Below are 26947 nucleotides of genomic sequence, written 5' to 3' on the forward strand. Positions count from 1 at the left end.
GACTTTAGTGCCTGCCTTACTGTCCTCCCCTTATTGCTGTTCCTGTCACCAACGCTGGGCCACCATGCACTCAAGGATCGTGCCCCCAAAGATCCGGCCTCCTGGCCCCTTGACCTCAACTCCACCTCAGCTGCTAACACCCTTGGTACATCCCAAGCCTCATCTTTATGACAGTGACACTCCACTGTCACTTCACAATGATAGTCTTTTTTTTTTTTAATAAATTTATTTATTTATTTTATTTTTGGCTGCGTTGGGTCTTCATTGCTGCACACGCAGGCTTTCTCTAGTTGCAGCGAGCAGGGGCTACTCATTGTGGTGACTTCTCTTGTAGCGGAGCATGAGCTCTAGGCGCGTAGGCTCCAGTAGTTGTGGCACATGGCTCAGTAGTTGTAGCTCTAGGGCTCTAGAGCACAGGCTCAGTAGTTGTGGTACACGGGCTTAGTTGCTCCGCAGCATGTGGGATCTTCCCAGACCAGGGCTCAAACCTGTGTCCCCTGCATTGGCAGGCAGATTCTTAACCACTCTGCCACCAGGGAAGCCCATTTATATTCATTTTTATTTATTTATTTTTTTGCGGTACGCGGGCCTCTCACTGTTGTCACCTCTCCCGTTGCGGAGCACAGGCTCCAGATGTGCAGGCCCAGCGGCCATGGCTCACGGGTCCAACCACTCCGCAGCATGTGGGATCCTCCCAGACTGGGGCACGAACCCGTGTCCCCTGCATCGGCAGGCGGACTCTCAACCACTGCGCCACCAGGGAAACCCTATATTCATTTTTAAATTGAAGTATAGTTGATTTACAATGTTTCAAATGTACAGCAGGAAGATGGCGGAAGAGTAAGACGCGGAGATCACCTTCCTCCCCACAGATACACCAGAAATACATCTACGCGTGGAACAACTCCTACGGAGCACCTACTGAACGCTGGCAGAAGACCTCAGACCTCCCAAAAGGCGAGGAACCCCCCACGTACCTGGTTAGGGCAAAAGAAAAAACTAAACAGAGACAAAAGGATAGGGACGGGTCCTGCACCAGCGGGAGAGAGCTGTGAAGGAGGAAAAGTGTCCACACACTAGGAAGCCCCTTCGCGGCTGGAGACTTCGGGAGGCGGAGTAGGGGAGCTTGGGAGCCGCGGAGGAGAGCACAGCAACAGGGGTGCAGAGGGCAAAGCGGACAGATTCCAGCGCAGAGGATCGGGCCGACCGGCACTCACCAGCCGAGAGGCTTGTCTGCTCGCCCGCCGGGGCGGGCGGGACTGGGAGCTGAGGCTCCGGCTTTTGTCGGAGCGCCGGGAGAGGACTGAGGTTGGCGGCGTGAACACAGCCTGCAGGGCGTTAGTGCACCGCGGCTGGCCGGGAGAGAGTCCGGGGAAAAGTCTGGACCTGCCGAAGAGGCAAGAGACTTTTACGTCCCTCTTTGTTTCCTGGTGCGCGAGGAGAGGGGATTAGGAACGCTGCTTGAGAGAGCTCCAGGGACGGGCGCGAGCCGCGGCTAAAAGTGCGGAGCCCAGAGACAGACATGAGACGCTAAGGCCGCTGCTGCCGCCACCAGGAGGCCTGTGTGCGAACACAGGTCACTAGCCACACGCCCTTCCGGGGAGCCTGTGCAGCCCGCCACTGCCAGGGTCCCGGGATCCAGGGACAACTCCCCCGGGAGAACGAACGGCGCGCCTCAGGCTGCAACGTCACGCCGGCCTCTGCCGCCGCAGGCCCGCCCCACACTCCGTGACCCTCCCTACCCGCCGGCCTGAGTGAGCCAGAGCCTCCGAATCAGCGGCTCCTTTAACCCCGTCCTGTCTGAGCAAAGAACAGACGCCCTCCGGCGACCTACACGCACAGGCGGGGCCAAATCCAAAGCTGAGCCCCTGGGAACTGTGAGAACAAAGAAGAGAAAGGGAAATCTCTCCCAGCAGCCTCAGAAGCAGCGGATTAAAGCTCCACAATCAACTTGATATACCCTGCATCTGTGGAATACCTGAATAGACAACGAATCATCCCAAATTAAGGAGCCCTGTGGATGAAAGGCTCTTGGTGCTGCAGCCAGGAGTTAGTGCTGTGCCTCTGAGGTGGGAGAGCCAACTTCAGGACACTGGTCCACAAGAGGCCTCCCAGCTGCACATAATATCAAACAGCAAAAATCTCCGAGAGATCTCCATCTCAACGCCAGCACCCAGCTTCACTCAACGACCAGCAAGCTACAGTGCGGGACATCCTATGCCAAAGAACTAGCAAGACAGGAACACAACCCCACCCATTAGCAGAGAGGCTGCCCAAAATCATAATAAGTCTACAGACACTCCAAAACACACCACCAGACGTGGACCTGCCCACCAGAAAGACAAGATCCAGCCTCATCCACCAGAACACAGGCACTAGTACCCTCCACCAGGAAGCCTACACAAGCCACTGAACCAACCTTAGCCACTGGGGACAGACACAAAAAACAACAGGAACTACGAACCTTCAGCCTGCAAAAAAGGAGACCCCAAACACAGTAAGATAAGCAAAATGAAAAGACAGAAAAACACACAGCAGATGAAGGAGCAAGATAAAAACCCATGAGACCTAACAAATGAAGAGGAAATAGGCAGTCTACCTGAAAAAGAATTCAGAATAATGATAGTAAGGTTGATCCGAAATCTTGGAGATAGAATGGACAATAGAATGGACAAAATGCAAGAATCAGTTAACAAGGACCTAGAAGAACTAAAGATGAAACAAGCAACGATGAACAACACAATAAATGAAATTAAAAGTACTCTAGATGGGATCAATAGCAGAATAACTGAGGCAGAAGAACGGATAAGTGACCTGGAAGGTAAAATAGTGGAAATAACTACTGCAGAGCAGAATAAAGAAAAAAGAATGAAAAGAACTGAGGACAGTCTCAGAGACCTCTGGGACAACATTAAACGCACCAACATTCGAATTATAGGGGTTCCAGAAGAAGAAGAGAAAAAGAAAGGGACTGAGAAAATATTTGAAGAGATTATAGTTGAAAACTTCCCTAATATGGGAAAGGAAATAGTTAATCAAGTCCAGGAAGCACAGAGAGTCCCATACAGGATAAATCCAAGGAGAAATACGCCAAGACACATATTAATCAAACTGTCAAAAATTAAATACAAAGAAAACATATTAAAAGCAGCAAGGGAAAAACAACAAATAACACCCAAGGGAATACCCATAAGGTTAACAGCTGATCTTTCAGCAGAAACTCTGCAAGCCAGAAGGGAGTGGCAGGACATATTGAAAGTGTTGAAGGAGAAAAACCTGCAACCAAGATTACTCTACCCAGCAAGGATCTCATTCAGATTTGATGGAGAAATCAAAACCTTTACAGACAAGCAAAAGCTGAGAGAGTTCAGCACCACCAAACCAGCTCTACAACAACTGCTAAAGGAACTTCTCTAGGCAAGAAACACAAAAGAAGGAAAAGACCTACAATAACGAACCCAAAACAATTAAGAAAATGGGAATGGGAACACACATATCGATAATTACCTTAAATGTAAATGGACTAAATGCTCCCACCAAAAGACACAGATTGGCTGAATGGATACAAAAACAAGACCCATATATTTGCTGTCTACAAGAGACCCACTTCAGACCTAGAGACACATACAGACTGAAAGTAAGGGGATGGAAAAAGGTATTTCATGCAAATGGAAACCAAAAGAAAGCTGGAGTAGCAATTCTCATATCAGACAAAATAGACTTTAAAACAAAGACTATTACAAGAGACAAAGAAGGACACTACATAATGATCAAGGGATCGATCCAAGAGGAAGATATAACAATTGTAAATATTTATGCACCCAACATAGGAGCACCTCAGTACATAAGGCAAATACTAACAGCCATAAAAGGGGAAATCGACAGTAACACATTCATAGTAGGGGACTTTAACACCCCACTTTCACCGATGGACAGATCATCCAAAATGAAAATAAATAAGGAAACACAAGCTTTAAATGATACATTAAACGAGATGGAGTTAATTGATATTTATAGGACATTCCATCCAAAAACAACAGAATACACATTTTTCTCAAGTGCTCATGGAACATTCTCCAGGATAGATCATATCTTGGGTCACAAATCAAGCCTTGGTAAATTTCAGAAAATTGAAATTGTATCAAGTATCTTTTCTGACCACAATGCTATGAGACTCAATATCAATTACAGGAGAAATACAAACACATGGAGGCTAAACAATACACTACTTAATAACGAAGTGATCACTGAAGAAATCAAAGAGGAAATCAAAAAATACCTAGAAACAAATGACAATGGAGACACGACGACTCAAAATCTATGGGATGCAGCAAAAGCAGTTCTAAGAGGGAAGTTTATAGCAATACAATCTTACCTTAAGAAACAGGAAACATCTCGAATAAACAACCTAACCTTGCACCTAAAGCAATTAGAGAAAGAAGAACAAAAAAACCCCAAAGTTAGCAGGAGGAAAGAAATCATAAAAATCAGATCAGAAATAAATGAAAAAGAAATGAAGGAAACGATAGCAAAGATCAATAAAACTAAAAGCTGGTTCTTTGAAAGGATAAACAAAATTGATAAACCATTAGCCAGACTCATCAAGAAAAAAAGGGAGAAGACTCAAATCAATAGAATTAGAAATGAAAAAGGAGAAGTAACAACTGACACTGCAGAAATACAAAAGATCATGAGAGATTACTACAAGCAACTCTATGCCAATAAAATGGACAACCTGGAAGAAATGGACAAATTCTTAGAAAGGCACAACCTGCCAAGACTGAATCAGGAAGAAATAGAAAATATGAACAGACCAATCACAAGCACTGAAATTGAAACTGTGATTAAAAACCTTCCAACAAGCAAAAGTCCAGGACCAGATGGCTTCACAGGCGAATTCTACCAAACATTTAGAGAAGAGCTATCACCTATCCTTCTCAGACTCTTCCAAAATACAGCAGAGGGAGGAACACTCCCCAACTCATTCTACGAGGCCACCATCACCCTGATACCAAAATCAGACAAGGATGTCACAAAGAAAGAAAACTACAGGCCAATATCACTGATGAACATAGATGCAAAGATCCTCAACAAAATACTAGCAAACAGAATCCAACAGCACATTAAACGGATCATACACCATGATCAAGTGGGGTTTATTCCAGGAATGCAAGGATTCTTCAATATACGCAAATCAATCAACGTGATACACCATATTAACAAACTGAATGAGAAAAACCATATGATCATCTCAATAGATGCAGAGAAAGCTTTTGACAAAATTCAACACCAATTTATGATAAAAACCCTGCAGAAAGTAGGCATAGAGGGAACTTTCCTCAACATAATAAAGGCCATATATGACAAACTCACAGCCAACATCGTCCTCAATGGTGAAAAACTGAAAGCATTTCCACTAAGATCAGGAACAAGACAAGGTTGCCCACTCTCACCACTCTTATTCAACATAGTTTTGGAAGTTTTAGCCACAGCAATCAGAGAAGAAAAGGAAATAAAAGGAATCCAAATCGGAAAAGAAGAAGTAAAGCTGTCACTGTTTGCAGATGACATGATACTATACATAGAGAATCCTAAAGATGCTACCAGAAAACTACTAGAGCTAATCAATGAATTTGGTAAAGTAGCAGGATACAAAATTAATGCACAGAAATCTCTGGCATTCCTATACACTAAGGATGAAAAATCTGAAAGTGAAATCAAGAAAAAACTCCCATTTACCATTGCAACAAAAAGAATAAAATACCTAGGAATAAACCTACCTAAGGAGACAAAAGACCTGTATGCAGAAAATTATAAGACACTGATGAAAGAAATTAAAGATGATACAAATAGATGGAGAGATATACCATGTTCTTGGATTGGAAGAATCAACATTGTGAAAATGACTCTACTACCCAAAGCAATCTACAGATTCAATGCAATCCCTATGAAACTACCACTGGCATTTTTCACGGAACTAGAACAAAAAATTTCAAAATTTGTATGGAAACACAAAAGACCCCGAATAGCCAAAGCAATCTTGAGAACGAAAAATGGAGCTGGAGGATTCAGGCTTCCTGACTTCAGACTATACTACAAAGCTACAGTAATCAAGACAGTATGGTACTGGCACAAAAACAGAAATATAGATCAATGGAACAGGATAGAAAGCCCAGAGATAAACCCACGCACATATGGTCACTTTATCTTTGACAAAGGAGGCAGAAATGTACAGTGGAGAAAGGACAGCATATTCAATAAGTGGTGCTGGGAAAACTGGACAGCTACATGTAAAAGTATGAGATTAGATCACTCCCTAACACCATACACAAAAATAAGCTCAAAATGGATTAAAGACCTCAATGTAAGGCCAGAAACTATCAAACTCTTAGAGGAAAACATAGGCAGAACACTCTATGACATAAATCACAGCAAGGTCCTTTTTGACCCACCTCCTAGAGAAATGGAAATAAAAACAAAAGTAAACAAATGGGACCTAATGAAACTTAAAAGCTTTTGCGCAGCAAAGGAAACCATAAAGAAGACCAAAAGACAACCCTCAGAATGGGAGAAAATATTTGCAAATGAAGCAACTGACAAAGGATTAATCTCCAAAATTTATAAGCAGCTCATGCAGCTTAATAACAAAAAAACAAACAACCCAATCCAAAAATGGGCAGAAGACCTAAATAGACATTTCTCCAAAGAAGATATACAGGCTGCCAACAAACACATGAAAGAATGCTCAACATCACTAATCATTAGAGAAATGCAAATCAAAACTACAATGAGATATCATCTCACACCAGTCAGAATGGCCATCATCAAAAAATCTAGAAACAATAAATGCTGGAGAGGGTGTGGAGAAAAGGGAACCCTCTTACACTGTTGGTGGGAATGTAAATTGATACAGCCACTGTGGAGAACAGTATGGAGGTTCCTTAAAAAGCTACAAATAGAACTACCATATGACCCAGCAATCCCACTACTGGGCATATACCCTGAGAAAACCATAATTCAAAAAGAGTCATGTACCAAAATGTTCATTGCAGCTCTATTTACAATAGCCCAGAGATGGAAACAACCTAAGTGTCCATCATCGGATGAATGGATAAAGAAGATGTGGCACATATATACAATGGAATATTACTCAGCCATAAAAAGAGACGAAATTGAGCTATTTGTAATGAGGTGGATAGACCTAGAGTCTGTCATACAGAGTGAAGTAAGTCAGAAAGAGAGAGACAAATACCGTATGCTAACACATATATATGGAATTTAAGAAAAAAAATGTCATGAAAAACCTAGGGGTGAAACAGGAATAAAGACACAGACTCACTAGAGAATGGACTTGAGGCTATGGGGAGGGGGAAGGGTAAACGGTGACAAAGCGATAAAGAGGCATGGACATATATACACTACCAAACGTAAGGTAGATAGCTAGTGGGAAGCAGCCGCATAGCACAGGGAGATCAGCTCGGTGCTTTGTGACCGCCTGGAGGGGTGGGATAGGGAGGGTGGGAGGGAGGGAGACGCAAGCGGGAAGAGATATGGGAATATATGTATATATATAACTGATTCATTTTGTTGTGAAGCTGAAACTAACATACCATTGTAAAGCAATTATACTCCAATAAAGATGTTAAAAAAAAAAACAAAAAACAAATGTACAGCAAAGTGATTCAGTTACATATATACATTCTTTTTCAAATTATTTTCTATTATAGGTTATTACAAGATATTGAATATAGTTTCCTGTTTTATACAGTAGATTCTTTTTGTTTTGGCATACTTTTTTTTATTACAAATGTAAACCTTTTTGTTTCATGGCTATTTTTGTGAGGTTCCAACCAGACTGTGGAAGAGAAAGTCTTTGGAAACATCTAGGGAACTGGCCCTGGAGCTGCAGGTGTCCTGACCACCAGGGGGCACTGTGTCCTAGCCCAAGGCCTGTTTCTACCCAGGGGCTGTCTGTGCAGGGAGCTCTTAGTGGCACCATCTAGGTGAGCCCTGCAGGGACCCAAGGACTGGGATCCCAGGGCCCTCTCTGTTGGAGGATTGCCCAGGGCCCCAGGCTGCCACTTCTTCCTTTGCTCATTTGCTGTTTCACTTTCTCAGTCCTTCCTTCATCTGTTCATTCATATCCACTGTGTGCAGGCACTGGGGAGATGCTGAACAAGACAGACAAGCCCCTGCTCTCATAGGAATGACTTTCTAATGGGGACAAAGGGCAATGAAGAAACAAACACTTAATATAATGTCAAATGGTGGTAAGTGCTATAGGGAAAAATAAAGCAGGATAAGGGACTAGTGCATTATGCAGGTGAGGTGTCAAGGGGCTGCTGTTTTAGATAGGACAATCAAGGAAGGAGGAGGCAACATCTGAGCAAGAGACCTGAACACAATGGGACAGCCTGTTGTTTAGATATCTGGGAGAAGGTGTTTCAAGCAGGAGTCACAAGTGCAAAGGCCCTGAGGCAAGAATACATTTGCTGTGTTGGAGGATTAGTGAGGAGGCCGGAGTGGCTAGAGTGGAGTGAGCGAGGAGCAGAGTGATGGGGGGTGGACCCAGTTTATCAGTGTCATGTATGTCTGAAAGACTTTAGTTTTAAGCACAATGCCAGCCCCCTGGAATGCTAAAAGCTGTGGGTGATGTAGTGTGATTTCTGCTTTAAAAATACCACTTTGGGGACTTCCCTGGTGGTCCAGTGGTAAAGAATCCACCTTACAATGCAGGGGACGCGGGTTTGATCCCTGGTCAGGGAACTGGGATCCCACATGCCGCGGAGCAACTAGGCCCGTGTGCCACAACTACTGAGCTCGTGCGCCTCAGCTAGAGAGCCTGTGTGCCACAAATTACAGAGCCCACACGCCCTGGAGCCTCTGCACCACAACTAGAGAGAAGCCCGCGCACTGCAACTAAAGACCCTGCATGCCTCAATGAAGATCCTGCGTGCTGCAACTAAGACCCGATGCAGCCAAAAATAAATAAAATAAATGAATAAAATAATAAACACATCTTTTAAGAAAATAAATAAAAATAAAAATACCACTTTGGCTGCTGCATGGAGAAGACTCTGGACTGGGTAAGGGTAGAAGCAGGGAGCTCTATCAGGAGACTGTTAAGACGTCCAGGCATGAGACAAGTGTCAGGGACAACCATGGAAGCCAGGTGTGGAACAGATTCTGAAGGTGGAATTTGCAGAATCTGATGTATGACACAGAAGATAAAGGAAGGAAAACCATAATTTTTACTGGACCAGGCAGATGAATAGTATTGCGGGGGTTTTTTGTTTTGTTTTTTGTTTTGTTTAACCGAGGTGAGGAAGGAGTTAGGGAGCTGGGGAAATTGCAAGTTTAAATTGGGACATGATGATTTGAGATACCTAGTAGATATCCAAGGTTTGACAAGCTGTTGGATACTAGAGTCTGGGGCTCCTGGGGGAAGGCCAGAGCTGGACAGGTAAGTTGGGAGTCTTTGGCATGTAGGTGTTATTGATAGCCACAGAACAGGATGGGGTCCCAGAGAGTGAATGTAGAGAGGAAACATCTGATGGCCACTTTGGGAAGTAAATGAGACGCTGCCAAAGGAGGTGGAGAAGGAGCAGTCAGTGGGGCAGGAGGAAGGCATGAAGCCATGGGGAAGAGGGAGTGCACCTGGACCAGAGCTGCTCCTAGACAGGGTAAGAGGAAAGCTGAGAAACCACCATTGATTTGATAACCTGGAAATCATTATAGACCTTTTGAAGAGGGAATTAATTCAGAGGACTGGTGGGGACAAGAGCCTGACTGGAGTGGGTTCAAGAGAGAACGGGAGGAAAGCAAGGGTGGCAGGGCGATAGACAACTCAAGAGGAATTTTACTCTCAAGGGGAGTAGAATAAAAGAGAGATAGCTGGAGAGGGATGTGGGATCAAGAGAGAATTTCTTTAAAGATGAGAACGCTTACATCGGTTTCTGTAGTGAGGGGGTGATGCAGAAGATGATGGTGGAGGGGGGAGAATAGCATGGGCCATGCCCTAAAAAGAGTTGAGGGGTGAACGCCTATTCGTCCACCCACACACTTCGGTCCCTGCTCAATTTCCCCCGCCGCCTGCGCTTAGCTGCCGGGGCTGAGCACTGGGGCAAAGTGGGGACGCTGACACCACCATTGGAGGCGCTGCACGCTCTGGAGCGGGATACCAGGACACAGCCCATCGCGACAGTCAGCGCTGAGCCGTGGTTGCAGGGCCACAGGCTGCTGACTGCCGGGGGTCGGGGGTAGGAGTAAGGGCAGGGCCCACAGGTCAGGATCGGGGCCGAGCCAAGGGCCCTTCCACCTCCGTCCGCTGCCATTATTTTCTGCCTTCAGTGGAGTGTTCTGCAAACTTAACTTCAAGCTCCCCTGTGTCCTCCTCCACTAACCCCACCTCGAGGTACCCCCCCCACAACTCTCTACCAAATCCGTCCGATTTAGAAATTCTGGAACCGCCAATGGCTGTGCCTTACGCCAAACTGTGCCTATCTTCACGGCGGCCCTGAGAGGCGAGTATTATTGTCCCATTTTTCCGAGTTGGAAACTAAGGTTCAGAGATGACTGAGGTCCAGATCTGTCTGGTTTCCAAGGCGGCTTTCCTTTCATTCCGCCAACGGGAGGCGCAAGGGGCCAGGAGAACGGCGGGTCGGGCTCCGGGGCGAGGAAGGTGTCCAGCAGCCCAGTCCCCGCCCAGGCCCCGTCCAAGCCCCGAGGACCGTGTCTTACAGCTCAAAGCGAGATGGGACTTCGTGATTGGGCGGAGCGGAAGGATTGGGTGGGGCTTCCCACCGCCCGAGAGGCCGTGACTCTGACAGGGGCGTGGTATCTGGCTCCGCCCCCTTACGCGGGCTCAAAGCGGACGACGGCCACGGGGGCGGGGTCAGAACTCGGGCGGCGGATCCCAACGCTGCTCTTTGGAGATTGCCGGCGAGCAGCGCCCCGGCGGGGCCGGGCAGGTACATGCGACAGCGCGGGGCGTCTCGGGCAGGACCAGGCGGGTAGCAGAGGCCTACTGGGGACCACAGAGGGTACTGGGGGTCTTAGCCAGCTCTGCGCTTCCTCCGGTGGGCCGGAGCCCCTACCCCCGCCCCCGCCTTCCTGCGGCAAAGCCGGCTGCGGCGGGGCTGATTGGCGCCTGCGCCGCTCCCTACTCCCCGGACTCGGCCAGTGCATGGGGCCCGGGCGGGAGAAACTGAGTCACGTCTGGATGGTAGCAGGCCTGTGTGGGAGGCACCACCCCCACTGAGCTCCACGATGAATCCCCTTCCTGGCCACGCTTTAGAGTCCCAGCCCCCACCAGCCTCCGCAGGGGCCGCGCCCCCGCGCAGTCCCCCCCAGCGCCCAGGGGTCCCGCCCTGGCTCCCAGCAGCTTCGACTGGGCCTGGAATGGCTAGGACCCGCTCCAGCCGCCTCCCTCCCCACCCCTCCCCCTCGCGTCCGAAGCCCCTGTGTGCTCCCTCCGCTGGCTCTCCGCACAGTGTCAGCTTACATGCCTTATATAGTCCGAGCAGGCTCCAGTCGAGGCCTGCCTGCCGGGACCTGGGGGCGGGGGAGAGGAGCGCCGGCCCCGGACTGGCCTTGCCGTCCAGTCCGAGGCTCAAGGTTGGCTTGGGAGGAGGCCGTGCCAAATTAGCCCTGCGATCCACTCCTGGATGAGAGGAACCTCAAGACTGGATGCGGGCTCCCCTCACCCTCCCAGTTCCTTAGGGAAGGGGGGTTGCCCCTGTCTTTCTAAAGTGAGGTCTGCCAGCTAGTAGCCCAGCCAAACCTAACAAGGTGCCCGCCTACCCTCCCCCTGGGTGTGCTCAGCGTCTGCCCGTGCCTGCCTGGCACTAGTCCGAGGCTGGTGTCCTGTGATGGGCCTGCCTGTGCACCCACTATGCATCACTCACCTTTTCTCTCCTCTCAGGAGCGGCACCATGGATTCCTTCAAGGTGGTGCTAGAGGGGCCAGCACCTTGGGGCTTCCGGCTGCAGGGGGGCAAGGACTTCAATGTGCCCCTCTCCATCTCCCGGGTGAGCCTAGGTTGAGGCAGGGGCTCCTTCAGGAATCTTTGGGTGCTCAGATCTCCAGTGAGTGATGGGAGGCGTCTGAGCAGGAGTGAGCTGAGGCCAGTAGGCCAGGAGGTGTCCAGGTCCAGAGATGTGGGCTCCTGCCACAAGGACTGCCAACTAGGCAGATACTAGGAAAGGAGCTCCCACACTTCCACAGCACTGCACTGTACCTGATGCCAGTCCACGAAGCTCCTGGGGCCACCTTCGAGGCTCAGGGAGATGCCATTTCTGGAGGAGGGGAGCCTCAGGTCTCCAGGAAGGGCCTAAGCTGCTTCAGGGAGCAATGCTTGGAGCTGGACCCCAGGCAGGGCACTCTGACTGCAGGATCTCACTCCATCCTCATTGCCACCCAAGGAATAGCAACTGTCATCCTGTTTATCCAGTTGAGATAACTTGGAGAGGTGAAGGGGCTCCTTCAGCGATTCCATGGCAAAGCAGGGATTGGAATTCAGGCACAGGGATGGCCTGTAGTTTTTGTGGGTGGGTGGGTTGCCTCTCCCCAGCCTATGTGAGGACCTTTATCCCAGCCACTGGTCCCATTCAGGATGCAGTGGCCTTTGACCCCAAGCAGGGGTTAGGACCGGGCTCTAGGGCTGTGACTTCAGCTCCCAAGAGCCTGTTCTGGTGGGGGTGGAGCTGAGGGCTGGCTCCTCCCTATGGCAGGGGGATTGCCTTATAAGCCCAAGAATGCAGTCCCATGCTGGGATGGCCAACTGGTGGCTGGAGTCTGCAGAGCTGGAAAAAAGCTGGCCTAGGCCTGGACCCCTGAACCGCATGAGTGGGCCCCTCAGCTGATCACCACCAGGCTGTGGCTCCAGCTGTGGGGTCAGTTGTGGGACATAGAACAAACTGCCTGCACTGAGAGCACGAGGCCAGCCCTTGGGTTGGTGTCTCTGACTGTGGCCTGGGGGTCAGGAGGGGGTGGGGACTTCCTGTCACCATATCCGCTTGTCCAGAGAGGCCCACCCAGGCTCCTGGTGGGCAGGCAGCTATTGGCAGAAAGCCCAGGGCAAGCACAGCCTGGAGGGGGCCAGAGGGCCCAGCTAGAGGGGGCCCCAAGGCAGTCTGTCAGAGTTGGGCTTGGTGGCCAGGGCAGGCAGGCAGTCACTGTTCCCAGGGACCCTTCCACAGGGTTCCCTGGGAGCTGCCCTACCAGCAAGGTAGCCAAGGGCAGTGGTGTCCCTACCACATACACCTATCCCACACCCAGTTCTCAAGCCTTGCCAGCCCTGGAAACCTACCCTATACTCCCCTCCCTGGGAAAGTGCTGGCCAGTGTGGCTGGGGCCTTGGCTGACCTCTGAGCCTCAGTTTCTTCATTGGTGAGGATGGGCAACAAAGTAGCCTAAGGGGTGGACTTTCAGATGTGGCCTGTTGGGGGCAGTCTGAGCCCAGGCTTCCTTGTCAGCAGCCCCAGCATGTGGGTGGGGCCACTAGCCGAGCCCATCCCTGGATTTGGACCTAGGCCCTGGTGGGTGGGTGTGTGGGGTGGTCTTTTCTGAGCTGGGCTGGCACCCTTTCTCTCCCCTGACCCCAGCATGGAGTGGGGCAGGGAGGGGCTAGGGCTGGCTGTAGGCCCGGGCCTGGGAGATGAGGTAATGTCTGGGACTTGGGGGTTGGGCTGCTCAGTGGAGCCCTCAGGCTGACTCACCCCCTACTCCATGCAGTGTCCAGCCCCCTGGCTTTTCCCCTCCTTGGTCCCTTGGGCCCTCTTGCTTCTCTCTCCAGACACACCCCGCCCCCCCTGCCCCCCCCATTCTGCTTCTGTCTCCACCTTTCTGATCACTCCCCTATCCCTCCTGTGCTTCCTATCCTCCTCACTCGAGAGAAGGAAGTAGTCCCCAGTTCCCCATCTCCTCTCTGGGAGCCAACTGCTCCTGCTCAACCTGAGACCCCCACCTCAGGCTTAGCCCACACCTCCCAGGAGCCAGCCAGTGTGGGTAGGGAGTGGCCAGACCAGGTTTCCCGTCTACTGACTCACCACGACCTTGAGTAAGTCACTTCCTTGCAAGGGCGTCACTTCCCCATGCCCATTATAAGGGGTTGGATTGGACTAGAGGTAAGTAGGGGATCCAAGCCCTAAACCCAGCTAGGAGGTCAGGGGGTCTTTCCAGCCAGAGGGCTGACCTCTGAGTTGGGCCCCAGCTCTCAGCAGAGATGGCCTGGTAGGGTGGGGCCTTAGGGTCAGGGTCCTGGCCTTGCCTCTTGAGTTGCTAGCTGGGTAACTTGAAGCAAGTTACTTAACCTCTCTGTTTTTCCATGTGTAAAATAGGTATATTCCCAGACTCTACTCCACAGGGTTGTTGAAGGATTCAGTGTGTGGCAGTACTAGGTACTCAATAAGCGTAAGCTGCTATTACCATTTAGCAGGTGAAGAAAGGGCCACCCAGCTGTCTTACCCTTCTAACTTCCCAAGCATGAAATAGAGCCATCAAACCCAGTTCTCCCTTCTTTCCCTAGTGCCATTAGTCTCTGCATCTGGTCCCTCTGCCATCTCTCTGGAACCCCTTATCTCCTCTCTCTGCCTCAACTGAGTCTGAGCATCAGCCTACCTGATGAGCCTCATGGGGCCACAGACAGCCTGTACCCCTCAAATCTCACTGTGAATTTGCCTCCCAGCACTTCCCCACAAGCCTGCTCAATGCCAGGCCCCTTGCCAGATGGCCAGGCAGCCCTGTGGGCTTAGACTTATGAACAGCAGTGCCACTCCTGCCTGTGTTGCTGCCACTAGGCTAGAGGGCTGGGAGGGCCCAGTGGGGTTCTTCAGAGTCACCTCTATCTGGACCCTGGCAAATACCCCACCCTGGGCCTTAAAACTGCTGTTGGTTCCTCCCAATCTCAAGGCCAAATCCTGGTTCCTTCCAGCATTTGAGGCCGTCGTAAATAGCTGGACTCTCTCACACCATAGGCAGCCCATCCCACTCTCCTTTCGCCAAAGCCCACCACTTCCCAGAAGTCATCCTGATGGTTTCAGCTCATGTTGGTGGTGACCATTCCTTCTAGCCTAGTATTGCTTCTCATTTGCCATGGGAACCAGGGATTCACAACTCAGAGCCTGAAGGATTGAGGGCAGAGGGTGATGTGGCAGTTGAGGGCTTGGGGGTGACATCCATATTTATTTACAACCTATGAAGCCCCAGCTGACATTTTGGACCCCATTCAGTCACACTGATCACCGGGAACCTAGAGGTGAGGGGGCCTATTCCTGGTGCTTGAAGTGTTCCAGTAGATCCCTGACGATGGCTCCAGGACAGGGTGCTAGGAATGTAAGAGGTCAATGAGAGCACCCAACAGTGCTCAGGGAGGTACATGCCACACGCACAAGCCAGAGGGCATGTCTGGTGGGTGGAATGGCCTGGGCGAGAGGCCAGCAGGGGCCTCAAAAGGCTGCGGCTGGAGCTGAGAAGCTTGGGTTTTAGCCTGAAGGTGGCTGCTTGTTGATGTCAGCAGTTTCTGGACTGTGGGGAGGGTCCCTGGAGGTGAACGAATAAATAAGCAGGGTGATTGGGGCGGTGGTGAAGCTCAGGTGAGCCCCACCCCCTTCCAGATGGCTTTAGTATGCAGCAGCTGCCCAGAAATATGTTGAATGAAGAGGCCTCTGGGTTCTGCACGTGGGGCAGCTAAGGAAAGGCAGGGTTGGCTGCTGTTGGCCTGAGTTTGGCCTGCAGAGCCTTGGGCCTCCACGATCCTCTGTCTCTCCATAGCTCACTCCTGGAGGTAAAGCTGCGCAGGCCGGCGTGGCCGTGGGCGACTGGGTGCTGAGTATCGATGGTGAGAATGCGGGGGGCCTCACACACATCGAAGCCCAGAACAAGATCCGTGCCTGTGGGGAGCGCCTCAGCCTGGGTCTCAGCAGGTATGCGGGCGCTGAGCAGGCCTGGCAGGTGGGCATGCCATTGGGGCTGCCCATCAACACCCCTTTCCCTTCTCTTTTAGGGCCCAGCCGCCTCAGAGCAAACCGCAGAAGGTATGTGAGGGGCTTGGGACATCTGGGTGGCAGGAGGGGTGGGATTGGACGTCCGGGCTGAACTGCCCTCCCTGGTGCAGCCTTGGTACCCCCATCCCTGGCTGGGAGTAGAGGGTGGAGGCCAGAGCTGGGGAGTCTGGGGACTGGGAGTTGGGCCGGGGGCTGCCGCACGGTCAGGGTACCACGCGTATCTGCCTGTCTGTCCGTCTGCCTGTCTGCCTCCCGCCGGCCTGTGCTGCAAGCTGCACTAGTCCGCCCTAGCCCTCGGGCCGCGTGGGCTGAGATCATCGCTCCCAAATGGGCCCCTTGAAACCCGAGTCGCCCCTTCCCCGTAGCCTCAGGCCAGATGTGTGGGGGTGGGGCTGGAGCGCCGCAGTCCTCTCCGCGCCAGGGGGGCACCCCACTCTAGCCAGGTCCCCGCCCCTGCCCGCCCTGCCCGCTCTGTCTCCGCCCAGGCCCTGGCCCCAGCCGCGGACCCCCCGCGGTACACCTTTGCACCCAGCGCCTCCCTCAACAAGACGGCCCGGCCCTTCGGGGCCCCCCAGCCCGCTGACAGCGCCCCGCAGCAGAATGGGTACGTCCACCCTGCCCGCCCACATCCCTCCTGCCCGCCCACCGCCCACGCCATCTGTCCACAACCCCACGCCCGCCCGCTGCCCGCTGCTGCTCAGTCTGCGCTGTGCCCCAGCCCGGCCGGAACCGTGCGGCAGCGACCCCTGGCAGCCAGGGCGGGGACTGCAGGCACAGGGCCCCACCGAGGTTGTGGCTCCTGCCTGGGCACTGTCCTCCTGGAGGCTCTGAACGAGGCAGCGCCCCCTCGCTGGTGGCCTGGGGTTGGGGTTTAGTGTCGGGCCGTCTGAGCCCTAGACGCTCAGTGCAGCCTTGCCTCAAGCTATTCTGACCCCATGCCGTCTTTCTTCCTCCCCTTGTCTATTTCTTTGTCCCTTTATCTGTCCGTGTGTCTATTTCCTTCACAGGTGCAGACCCCTGACAAGTCAGTGAGCCCCCTCTGCCTGTCCCTCTCTTTCTTCCTTTTGGCACTCTGGGTGGTGGCCCCTCCCCACCCTGGCTGCCCTACTCTCACCTTGATTGCCCTCCTCCCCTCTCACTTACCTATCCAACCTCCCACCCAGCAGGGCCCTGGCCTTGCCCTTCCCCACTCTGCCATCACCATAGCCCACATGTACCAAATCTGGGGAGGGGCTGCCCCCACTGCCCACCCCAGCATGAGGTTCTGAGCCACACCCTCCCCACAGACAGCCGCTCCGACCGCTGGTCCCAGACGCCAGCAAGCAGCGGCTGATGGAGGACACGGAGGACTGGCGGCCGAGGCCTGGGACAGGCCAGTCCCGTTCCTTCCGCATTCTCGCCCACCTCACGGGCACCGAGTTCAGTAAGTGCCATCCCAGGGCAGGGCAGACTCTCTTCCTGGCCCCCAACCCGGGCCTGGGCTTAGCTGGAGCCTGCTCCGGCACCCCGTGACCCTCTGCCAGGGCTCAGGGCTGGGGTGGCCTTCTGTCTGCTCTTGGTCAATGCCTGCCTCTGCCCTCTCAGTGCAAGACCCGGATGAGGAGCATCTGAAGAAATCAAGGTAACAGGACGAGCTCCAGCCCCTCTTTCTCACTTCCTGCCTCTCCCATTCCACCCACCATCCTGTGTCTGCTCCTGGCCATCCCTAGCCAGGCTTCTCCATTCTCCTTCCTTTCTTCAGTCCTCCTTCCCTTCCTCCCTTCCTCCCTTCCATCTCTCCTTCCTTCCACTTTCTCCTCCTTCTCTCTCTGCCCCTCAGGGAAAAGTATGTCCTGGAGCTGCAGAGCCCACGCTACACCCGCCTCCGGGACTGGCACCACCAGCGCTCTGCCCACGTGCTCAACGTGCAGTCGTAGCCTGGCCCTCGCCGGCTGGCTGCCCTCTCTGCCTCTCTCTTTCTGTTCCTCCTCCCAGGCACCCCCCCCCTTGGTGCCTCCAGCTTCTGCCTACCTCACCCCTCCCTTTCCTGCCCCTGGACTGAGCCTCCTACTGGCCTGGCCTCGGCTGCCCTCCTGGCACAGGGCCCGGCTCCATCTGACACTGTCTTCACTCTTTGCCCTATGGTACTGCTGTCTGCCAGGTCTGTGCTGGCTTAGGCATGAAAATAAACATGCTCGGCCCTGCTTTTTCTGCCTCTGTCTTCTATCTTTGTAGGCTTGGTTTGCATTTGGGGTAAGGGGGTGTTAGATGGATAAGATCCAGTATGGGCCCTGCCAGTTTGGGTCTCAGTGGGTGGGGGTACCCAGAAAAGGGGGCCTTGCCATCAGAAGGAGACCCAAGAGTTGCCCCAGAAGTGAGAGCCTTGCTCCACCTCCCAGCCCTGTGCCACAGACCAGCCAGCTGGAACCTGGCTAGGAGAAGCTGCCCTACCCATCCCTACCCCAGTGGGACCTGGAGTCCAACCCAGCAGCTCTCATGCACCCACACATCTCCCATGGGGCCAGCAGGACCAAGGTTGGGGGGTGGAGCCATGCCAGGAGCCTTAGCCGTGCAGGGCCTTGAATGGCAGATCTTACAGCCAGGTGCCCAGGACAGAAGCCCCAGCCCCAGCTTCAGCTACACCCCAGGAACCCTGGCCTGGTGAGAGAGAGTGGGCTCGGGCCTGGGGAAGGGTGGGTAGCCTCCAGAGGCATGGGGGTGGGCCCCTCCAAGCTGCCCCGGGGTCTCCCCACGGTCCTGTGGCGTCCCTGGGCACCCCCCTGGAGTCACTTTCCTGGCCTTGGCAGGCCCTACCACCCCCAGCCCCACCAGCCGCCCGCCCTGGGCTGTGGACCCTGCATTCGCCGAGCGCTACGCCCCGGACAAGACCAGCACGGTGCTGACCCGGCACACCCAGCCAGCCACACCCACGCCCATGCAGAACCGCACCTCCATTGTGCAAGCTGCCGCTGGAGGGGGCCCTGGAGGCGGCGGTGGCAGCAATGGCAAGACTCCCGTGTGCCACCAGTGCCACAAGGTCATCCGGTGGGTGGCCCTGTTCCTTTCCTACCGTGGTCTTTCCTGACCTCAAGTCCAGCCCTGGTGTCTTTCTGATCTCTGCTCCCCATATATCTCCCCACTCATCTCAGCCGCCCCTGCGGGAGGATGAGGATTCGGTTCCCTATTGGAGTGAGGGTAAGGACCTGGGCTGGTTCCTCAGGTTCTGAATCCCGCACTCCTTACCCGCAGCCCACCCGTCATTAGCCTCTGTTCAGCATTTGCCCTGGTGAAATGGAGGAAGTGCCAATGACACAGCCAAGCTGCAGCCCTAGACTTGCTGCTCTCTGGGCAAGGAAGGGCCTCCCCTTCCCAGTCCCTCTGCCTCTCTCCTTCCTGCTCACTCGGTCTCTCTCCGCTAAGCCTCTGAAGTCCCTCCCTCTCTGCACTGCTCCCCGGGGCCCAGCAGAGTCACACAGCCCCCCAGAATCAGTGTGACAGTGTGCCTTCGTAGTTCTCATCCCAGGCCCTGCACTGCTCTAGATTCCTGTCAGCTCTTAGGCTCTGTGAAGCACCCCCTCCTTCAGACATCCCCATTTCTCTGGGACCTGCAGGGCCCTCCCCAGGCCAGATGGAACAGGCAAGCAGGACAGGGTGGGCACCAGGCTCAGCTCAAGTGCCCACTGGTCTTCAGGGCTCACGGGCACTCCAGGCGTCCTGCCCCCCCCCCCCCAGGGCACCAATTCCCTGGGTTCAACTTATTAGGCCCAAATCAGCAGCTCTCACCCAGTGTAACCTTCCTCCTTTTCCAACACTGCCCCCTCCCTCATCTCCTGTCATCAAAACAGTGCAGCTTTGTCTCTCTTGCTGTGTGACCTTGGGCAAGTCACCTCCCAAGCCTGTTTCTCCCCTATTTGGAGATGGAGAGAATGAACTTTCCCTTCAAGGCTTCATAGTAGGTTTTGGGTAAACCCCATGGGGTTCTAGCCAGGAACCCCGACTTCGTTTGCATCCATTCCTGCTCACTGCCCTTGCCTCCCGCCAGGGGCCGCTACCTGGTGGCGCTGGGCCACGCATACCACCCCGAGGAGTTTGTGTGCAGTCAGTGTGGGAAGGTCCTGGAAGAGGGTGGCTTCTTCGAGGAAAAGGGCGCCATCTTCTGCCCGCCCTGCTATGACGTGCGCTATGCACCCAGCTGTGCCAAATGCAAGAAGAAGATCACTGGCGTGAGTGGGGCTGGTGGGTGGCTGGGAAGGCAAGTCTGACCCTTGAGTGTTGAGGAGTGTTGTTGAGCAACTCCTGAGCCTGGGAGCTCTCCCTGCAGGAGCCTATTGGAACCTTACCAGCCTAACAGTCGGGCTGCTATATTGACCTTACTTTTCATTAATCAGGATCCTCTTAAAAATGACCTAAATCCCACTCAAAAGGGCTCAAGCAAGAGAGTGTTGGCGCAAATAATCAGAAAGGCTGAGGGGTGCTAACTTCAGGCCCAGCTGAATGCGTATCCCGGGGTCATCAGGAGTCTTTCTACTACTTGCCTCTGGTTTCATCTTTGTTGGCTTAGTTCCCAGCATGCTTTTCCCTAGAAAGCGGCAAAGATGGTGCCACAGTGGCTCCAGGGTTACATCTCCCCAGGTTAGCACCACAAAGTGAAAGAGAGCATCTCTGTGCCAGTTGATGTATAAAGAGTCCCAGTGCTGATACCCATCTCTGAACCAAGCCCCATGACTCTATAATTGGCCAGGCCTGGGTGACACCCCCTCCTGGAGTGGGGTCTGGTGGCCTTGCCTGAACCACAGGACTGGTTCCTTGAAAATAAAACCAGGATGACATTACCCAAAGAAGGGAGGTAAGTGCTAGTCAGGCCAAAACAAGAGATGGCTGCTGTGTGGGGATTGCATTCAGCTTCGGTAATAGAAAACCCCACTACAGAGGTTGAAACAGAAGGAGTAATATTTACTTCAATCACAAGAATTCCAGGGGTGGAATAGCAGCTCAAGGATGCCTTTAGGCTTTTCCTCTTTTTAAGTTCCGAAACCCTTAGCATGTAGATCTTTGTCCTCAAGTGTATTGTGTCATGGTTGGGGCAGATGCTTTCTTTTAATGAGGTTTTGCCTTTTGACTCTGGAAGAAAAACCAGGAACTTGAATCCTTATCTCAGTTGTTGGAATTGTTATCCTGTGAGCACCTGGACCATGGGGGAAGCTGGCAAATCCAGTATTTTAGCTTCTGTCCTCTGTAAGGGAGAAAGGCAAAAGAGAAGGGGGTTGTGACAGGCTTTTGGGAGGCTAATGCACCGTGTCTGCCGCCCCTAGTACATATGAAAACGGAAACTCTGAAAGGTGACTTGATGGGCTTGAAGGACACAGGACTATTGATTTGCAAAGCCAGAAATTTAGGCTCAAAAACTTGTGATTCAAAATCCTGTTCTCCTCGCTGAGGCTAAATATGCAGCATAGCCTGGCCTGGTCTCCGGCAGGGCAACCTAGCTGCCACCCAGAGCTGGGCTTGGGACTTGAGTCAGCACAGGTCATGGGTTAAGAGTGATGCACTATCTACCTTCTCCCATTCGTTCTCTTTACTGAGTGTGGGCAGTATGCCCCACGCTAGGGACACCTCGTGAAGAGACAGGCGTGGCCCTGCCCCCAGGAGCTCACACAGAGGAAGGGGACTCTGAGGGTGTCAGGGGCTCAGCAGCCTGAGGAAAGGGGAGCATAACAGGCAGGGTAACAAGTTGAGGGGGTTTCAGTTGTACCTGTATGGAAACTGAAGTCCAGAGAGAGGCAGAAATTGCCCAAGGCTGCAGAGCATGAGGGCCGAGCCAGAGCAGCCCCAGGCACTGCTGACTTTCAGCTTGGGCTCTTCTTGCCGTTCACGCTTCTCCCCATTTCTGGATTCATAGGCAGAGCTTCCAGATGTGGCTAGAGAGCTCTGTAGTGATGGTCATGTTAGTGACGATTACCTTGACCGCAAGTGATAGAAAAAATAATGGCGGCTATTACTTACCTAAGAAAGTCCAGAGGTGGGCAATCTGGGACTTGTAGGCAGATCCAGCCTCCTGGATCTTGTTTCTCGGACATTCTCAACATTGGCTTACTTACCACTTGTAGTCCAAGATGCCGCTTGAGCTTCAGGCAAAATTTCCACGTTCCAACCAGCAGGATGTTGGAATGAGAAGAAGGCTTTTGGGAGCCATCTTTAGAAGATGCTGCCACCCAACCCTTCCGCTTCCATCCCATTGCCCAGAACTCAATCGCATAACCACACTGAGCTGCAAGGGAGGCTGAGAAATATAGTCTGGTATAGATATGTGCCCAGCAAAAAATGGGGGTTCCATCAGTAGACTGGAAGGGAAGAAAGGATATTATCACAGTCTTGTGTTGTGGGTAATTTACTACGCGTAGGCATCCAACTAATCGTACTACGAAGTCAGTTTGATTATTCTCATCTTACAGATGAGGAAATTTTGCCCAAGATCACAGTAATTTCTCCACCAGCCTAGGCCATACCCTGTTGGACTGTTCTAGCGGAACGGGTTGGATCCCAGGACCTTTCTTAAGCTGGCATCTGGGTTTGTTTCCCACAGATCAAGGCCCTGCTGTTCGCTGATGGCCCTGCCTGTGTTGCACAGCACTCTTGTCCCTCCCTGCCCCAGTTTTGGGTGGGCAGGGTTATCACCCAGGCCACAGATGAGGAGGCAAGGCTCACAGAGCCTGACTGGCTCCTGGGTCCTAGAGTAAGCCCAGAGTAAGGTGGCAAGCCCTGCTCCTGCCCCAGCCCAGGCCAGTGGTTCCACAGTGTGGCCCAAGGGCCCTCAGCTTCCCCTCTTGCAGGGACTCCAGGGCCTGACAGACCCCAGGAAGCTCCTACCTCACCCTCGCATGGGGCAGAAAGCTAACCTTCCCAATTTACCACGCGCTTTGGGCTCTCCCTGTGCCTGGTGCTTGGGACTATGCCTGCTCTCGGAGCTCAGAGTGGAGCGTGGGGAGAGAAACACAGGACAATCAGGTTGTTTCAGCAGAGTTGGAGGGGACACATTAGAGAGGACCTGTCCCCTGGTCTGGGGACCCTCTGGAACACTATGCTCTCAAGGCTCACCACTCACCACCAGCCCCCCTCACTCTATGCTCCAGCCACATGCGCTTCTCCATTTTGCCAGTGTGCTGTTCCCTTCACCACAGGACCTTTGCACAGGCTGTTCTCTGCTAGGAATACTCTTTAGCACTCTCTTTACCTCATTTCTTCTCATCCGGGACTCAAATAGCACTTCCTCAGGGGTACTTTCCCTGATACCCACCCTCCCCACCAGCCCAGGCTCCCCACTGTTTGCTCACTACCTTCCAGTCCTGTTGTCCCATCTCTTCCACAGGGTGCACTTCATGGGTTGGGACCAGGGCTGTTTTGCTCACACATTATGCTGTGCCCAATATATAGGAAGTGGTCAATTAACACTTGAAGGAGTGGATGGAAGTGGCCTCTAAGCTGAACTTAAAACATGAGTAGGAATTAGCTTGGAGAAGGATCAGGGGAAAGTGCTCCAAGAGGAGGGAAGAGCTGTGTCACAAGGCAACACACAGGGAGGGTGTGAGATGAGGCGGAAGAGGGGGGCAGGGGCCGTGTTAGAAGTTCAGAGCTGGGGACTTCTGAGGTCAGGTGTGCCTGGCAAGCTTCCCTGGGGCAGAGGGAGACAGCTAGAGGAGGAGAACTGAGCTGCTGGCCCTGGGTCAGCATGGTGGGATGGGAGAGGCAGATAGATTTAGGAAGCTTTGGGCATGAGACAGGGAACACTGGCTCACGGGTTCTTCTGGATACTGGCAGAGACCTGCCTCCCTGCCCATGTTCCCACTGGGCCCAGCTCTGGGCTCCCCATGCTCCTGCCAAGACCCTGTTCTGTGGGCTCACAGCCAAGTTCCTTCCCCCAACCCTTTGTCTTTTCCTTGCAAAGAGGCAACACCAGGCAGTGGGAAGGGCCAGCTTTGTAGCGAGCCAGACTTGGGCTCAAAACACATTTCCACCATCTATTGGCTGTATGACCTGGGGCAAGTCACTTTCTCTGGGCCTAACTAAAATGGGGGTGGCAGTAACTTCCTGGCTAGGGTGGTTGAGAGGTATATGTGAGATGTGACAAATTTTTTTTTTTTTTTTGGCCACTCCACACAGCTTGTGGGATTTTAGTTCCCCGACCAGGGATCGAACCTGGGCCCTCAGCAGTGAGAGCATGGAGTCCTAACCACTGGACTGCCAGGGAATTCCTGTGACAGATTTTATAGAGGTCACACGGGCCAGCTGAGAGTTAGGTGCTTCCCACGCTTATGTCTTGTCTTACTTGGTCCACACTTCATTTTTAAATTAATGGCCAACATTGAAAAACTGGATTTGACTTTAACACCTAGATTTCCACCTGAGCCTTCCAGGCGTTCCTGAATGAAGTGGTCAGCACCACCCCCGCAGGGAGAACAGGTGCTCTCCCGCAGCACAGTCCCCACCTGGCCTTGGCAGGTACTGGGTCTGGGACCCCTGGCTTTAGATGTGGGACCATCGTTACAACACCCCTGCAAAGCTGGGATTAGGCTCTCAGTTCAAAAGGGAAGGAGCCAAATGTAAAGAGAAGGTAAAGCTGTTGGGCAAGCCACACAGCTAAGGTCTGGCTGAACTCAAAGATCTGATCCCCCCTCCGGGCTCCACATTGCCTTCTGCCTGCTCCGGATAGGAATGCTGCTGCCCTGGTTGGCCCGGGGGTCCCAGCCCCAGGGAGAGCTCAGCCCACCAGCAGCCTCTGCTTTGGCAGGCCTCCATTGGAGCAGGTTAACTCAACTCACGAGCACTTGTGATGCATACCCATGGACCAGGCACTGTTGGGATATACCTACTAACAGGACAGTTGGTATTTCATGCCCTCCTGGACCTTACACTGGATCAGGAAGAAGAGGGGGGTGGGGAGTAGACAATAAGCAATGACAAAATAGGTAAATTACCTGGTAGTATGTTATGGAAAAAAGGAAAGCGCTATTGGGAGTGTGGCTTTGGGAAGGCGGGTTGGCCTATGAACTGGTGGTGTCAGAGTGGGCCTCATGGAGAAGGTGACCTTTGAGCAGAAACTTGAAGGAGGTGAGGGGTGGGCCTTGCAGGTATCTGGTGCAGAGCAGTCCAGGTAGAGGGGACAGCTGGTGTGAAGCCCCAAGACGGTGTGCCTGGTGTGTCAACCAGGGATGAGAGGCCATATGGGGAGAGCAGAGGGACAGAGGCCAGACTTGCTGGCCTCTGGGCCCTTGCCAGGGCTTTGGCTTTTGCTCAGAGAAATGTGGACTAGGCAGGAATTGGGGCAGAGAAGGATGTGGCCTGGCACAGGTTGATATCAGTCTGTAAGGGCAGAGGGAGGAGCACAGAAGCCAGTTTCATGCAGTCATCCAGGTCAGAGGTGCCCAAGGCTCACATCTCACATCAGGGAGGCTGTGAGAAGTGCTCAGAATCTGGACGCATCTTGAAGGTGGACCCAGCAGGATTTCCTGGTGGACCTGAAGTGAGGTGTGGGAGAAAGCAGGGAATTTGGTCCACGTGGATGGAGTTGCCATCAACTGAGATGGAGACAGCTGTGGGAATGCGAGAGGTATGGGGTGCAGAGATGGGGAGCTGAGCTTTAGACGTGGCGTGGTGGACAGCCACGGGGAGACCTCAGGGTTGGAGAAAGAAAGTAGCAGCAATGCGTGTGCAGACGTAACATTTACCCTGAAAGAAAGAGGACCCAAGCCTGCTTTCCTGTGTCCCCGGCTCTGGAGAGGAGGGTGCTGAGCTGCCAAGTGACTGTCGCTTCCTCCCAGGAGATCATGCACGCCCTGAAGATGACCTGGCACGTGCATTGCTTCACCTGTGCGGCCTGCAAGACACCCATTCGGAATAGGGCCTTCTATATGGAGGAGGGGGCCCCCTACTGCGAGCGAGGTATCGGGTGGAACAGGCAAGGAGGCGGGGCTGGGTGAGGGGGCGGGGCGCGGCAGGGGAGAACCCAGGGGCCCCTTCCTCTCTGTGTGTCTCCAGACTATGAGAAGATGTTTGGCACAAAATGCCGAGGCTGTGACTTCAAGATCGATGCCGGGGACCGCTTCCTGGAGGCGCTGGGCTTCAGCTGGCACGATACATGCTTCGTGTGCGCGGTGAGTGCCCCTCCTCCGACTCAGGCCCCGCCCCCAGAGCCCTGTGTTCTTCACCAGCCTCCCTCCCACCCCTGCCTCTGGGATTCCGAAGAGGTTGGGAAGGGGCCTCTCTTGCCACCTCCAACCCCATGTAACTGGACCTTGGCTGTTCCCAGATATGTCAGATCAACCTGGAAGGAAAAACTTTCTACTCCAAGAAGGACAAGCCCCTTTGCAAGAGCCACGCCTTCTCCCACGTGTGAGCCCCTCCCACCCACTGCTGCCACCCTGCCCTGTCCAGCTGGAGGGGTTGCTGGTTCTGGAGTCATCGCCCCAGATTTCTGGGTAGGGCCAGCAAAAGTTGCCCAACCCCGACTCTTGGCCTGAGCCTGCGGTTCCCCGAGCCCCTGCCCACCCGCTTCACCTCCCCCCACTCCCTCCACCACCTCCGCACACTGGTGCTGGCCTCACCGGCCCCTCTTCACGTCCAGTGCCACAATAAACCTATATCCAGCTGTGTCCAGCGTGCACTTCCCCCTACGCATCAAGAAAGGTGGGATCTGAGGCACGTAGCAGGGTGGAGATTAAGTTTTCCAGGGCTTACTGTCCTGGTGGTCCTGTGATGGGGACACGGAGGACGCTCAGTCAGCAGGAGGAGGCAAAGGGGAATCGCATGTGCTGGGCCCAGCACCCGCAGAAGTGGGGGGCACCTGGGCTGGCCTGGCGTGGAGGTCAGAGAAGAGGAGTTGAGGGGCATCCTCAGGGATGGGACATGGAAAACAGTACGCCAGAGTGAGGGCCTAGAGGGACCGCTGCCATCTGTATGCTGCAGGCAAA

General features: G+C 53.2%; 1 protein-coding gene across 6 annotated transcripts; it reads left to right on the forward strand.

The window, feature by feature from the left end:
* The first annotated feature begins 10856 nt into the window (after positions 1-10856).
* Positions 10857-26629, forward strand: PDLIM7 (PDZ and LIM domain 7). 6 transcript variants are annotated; one of them, XM_067732688.1, is made up of 14 exons: positions 10857-10970; positions 11924-12029; positions 15772-15923; positions 16004-16034; positions 16490-16608; positions 17012-17032; positions 17291-17427; positions 17589-17625; positions 18583-18644; positions 18791-19028; positions 20026-20206; positions 25799-25919; positions 26016-26131; positions 26287-26629. In XM_067732688.1, the coding sequence occupies exons 2-14, from the start codon at positions 11934-11936 to the stop codon at positions 26371-26373; spliced, it is 1398 nt and encodes a 465-aa protein (XP_067588789.1). In that variant the 5' UTR covers positions 10857-10970; positions 11924-11933; the 3' UTR covers positions 26374-26629. The 6 variants fall into 6 exon arrangements, with proteins under 6 accessions (XP_067588789.1, XP_067588791.1, XP_067588792.1 ...); XM_067732690.1 differs by lacking the exon at positions 17012-17032; XM_067732691.1 differs by lacking the exon at positions 16490-16608 and having other exon boundaries at positions 17012-17028.
* The last annotated feature ends 318 nt before the right edge of the window (positions 26630-26947 follow it).

Source organism: Pseudorca crassidens, chromosome 3 (assembly GCF_039906515.1).
Source record: "Pseudorca crassidens isolate mPseCra1 chromosome 3, mPseCra1.hap1, whole genome shotgun sequence".
In the NCBI taxonomy this organism is placed as follows: Eukaryota; Metazoa; Chordata; class Mammalia; order Artiodactyla; family Delphinidae; genus Pseudorca; species Pseudorca crassidens.

Excerpts from the sequence above, each read along its gene's own strand:
- PDLIM7 (XM_067732688.1), top strand. The coding sequence starts at position 11,934 with ATGGATTCCTTCAAGGTGGTGCTAGAGGGGCCAGCACCTTGGGGCTTC. Across the intron at positions 19,029-20,025 it reads CAGTGCCACAAGGTCATCCG|GGGCCGCTACCTGGTGGCGC; the intron begins GTGGGTGGCCCT and ends GCCTCCCGCCAG. Across the intron at positions 26,132-26,286 it reads ATACATGCTTCGTGTGCGCG|ATATGTCAGATCAACCTGGA; the intron begins GTGAGTGCCCCT and ends GGCTGTTCCCAG.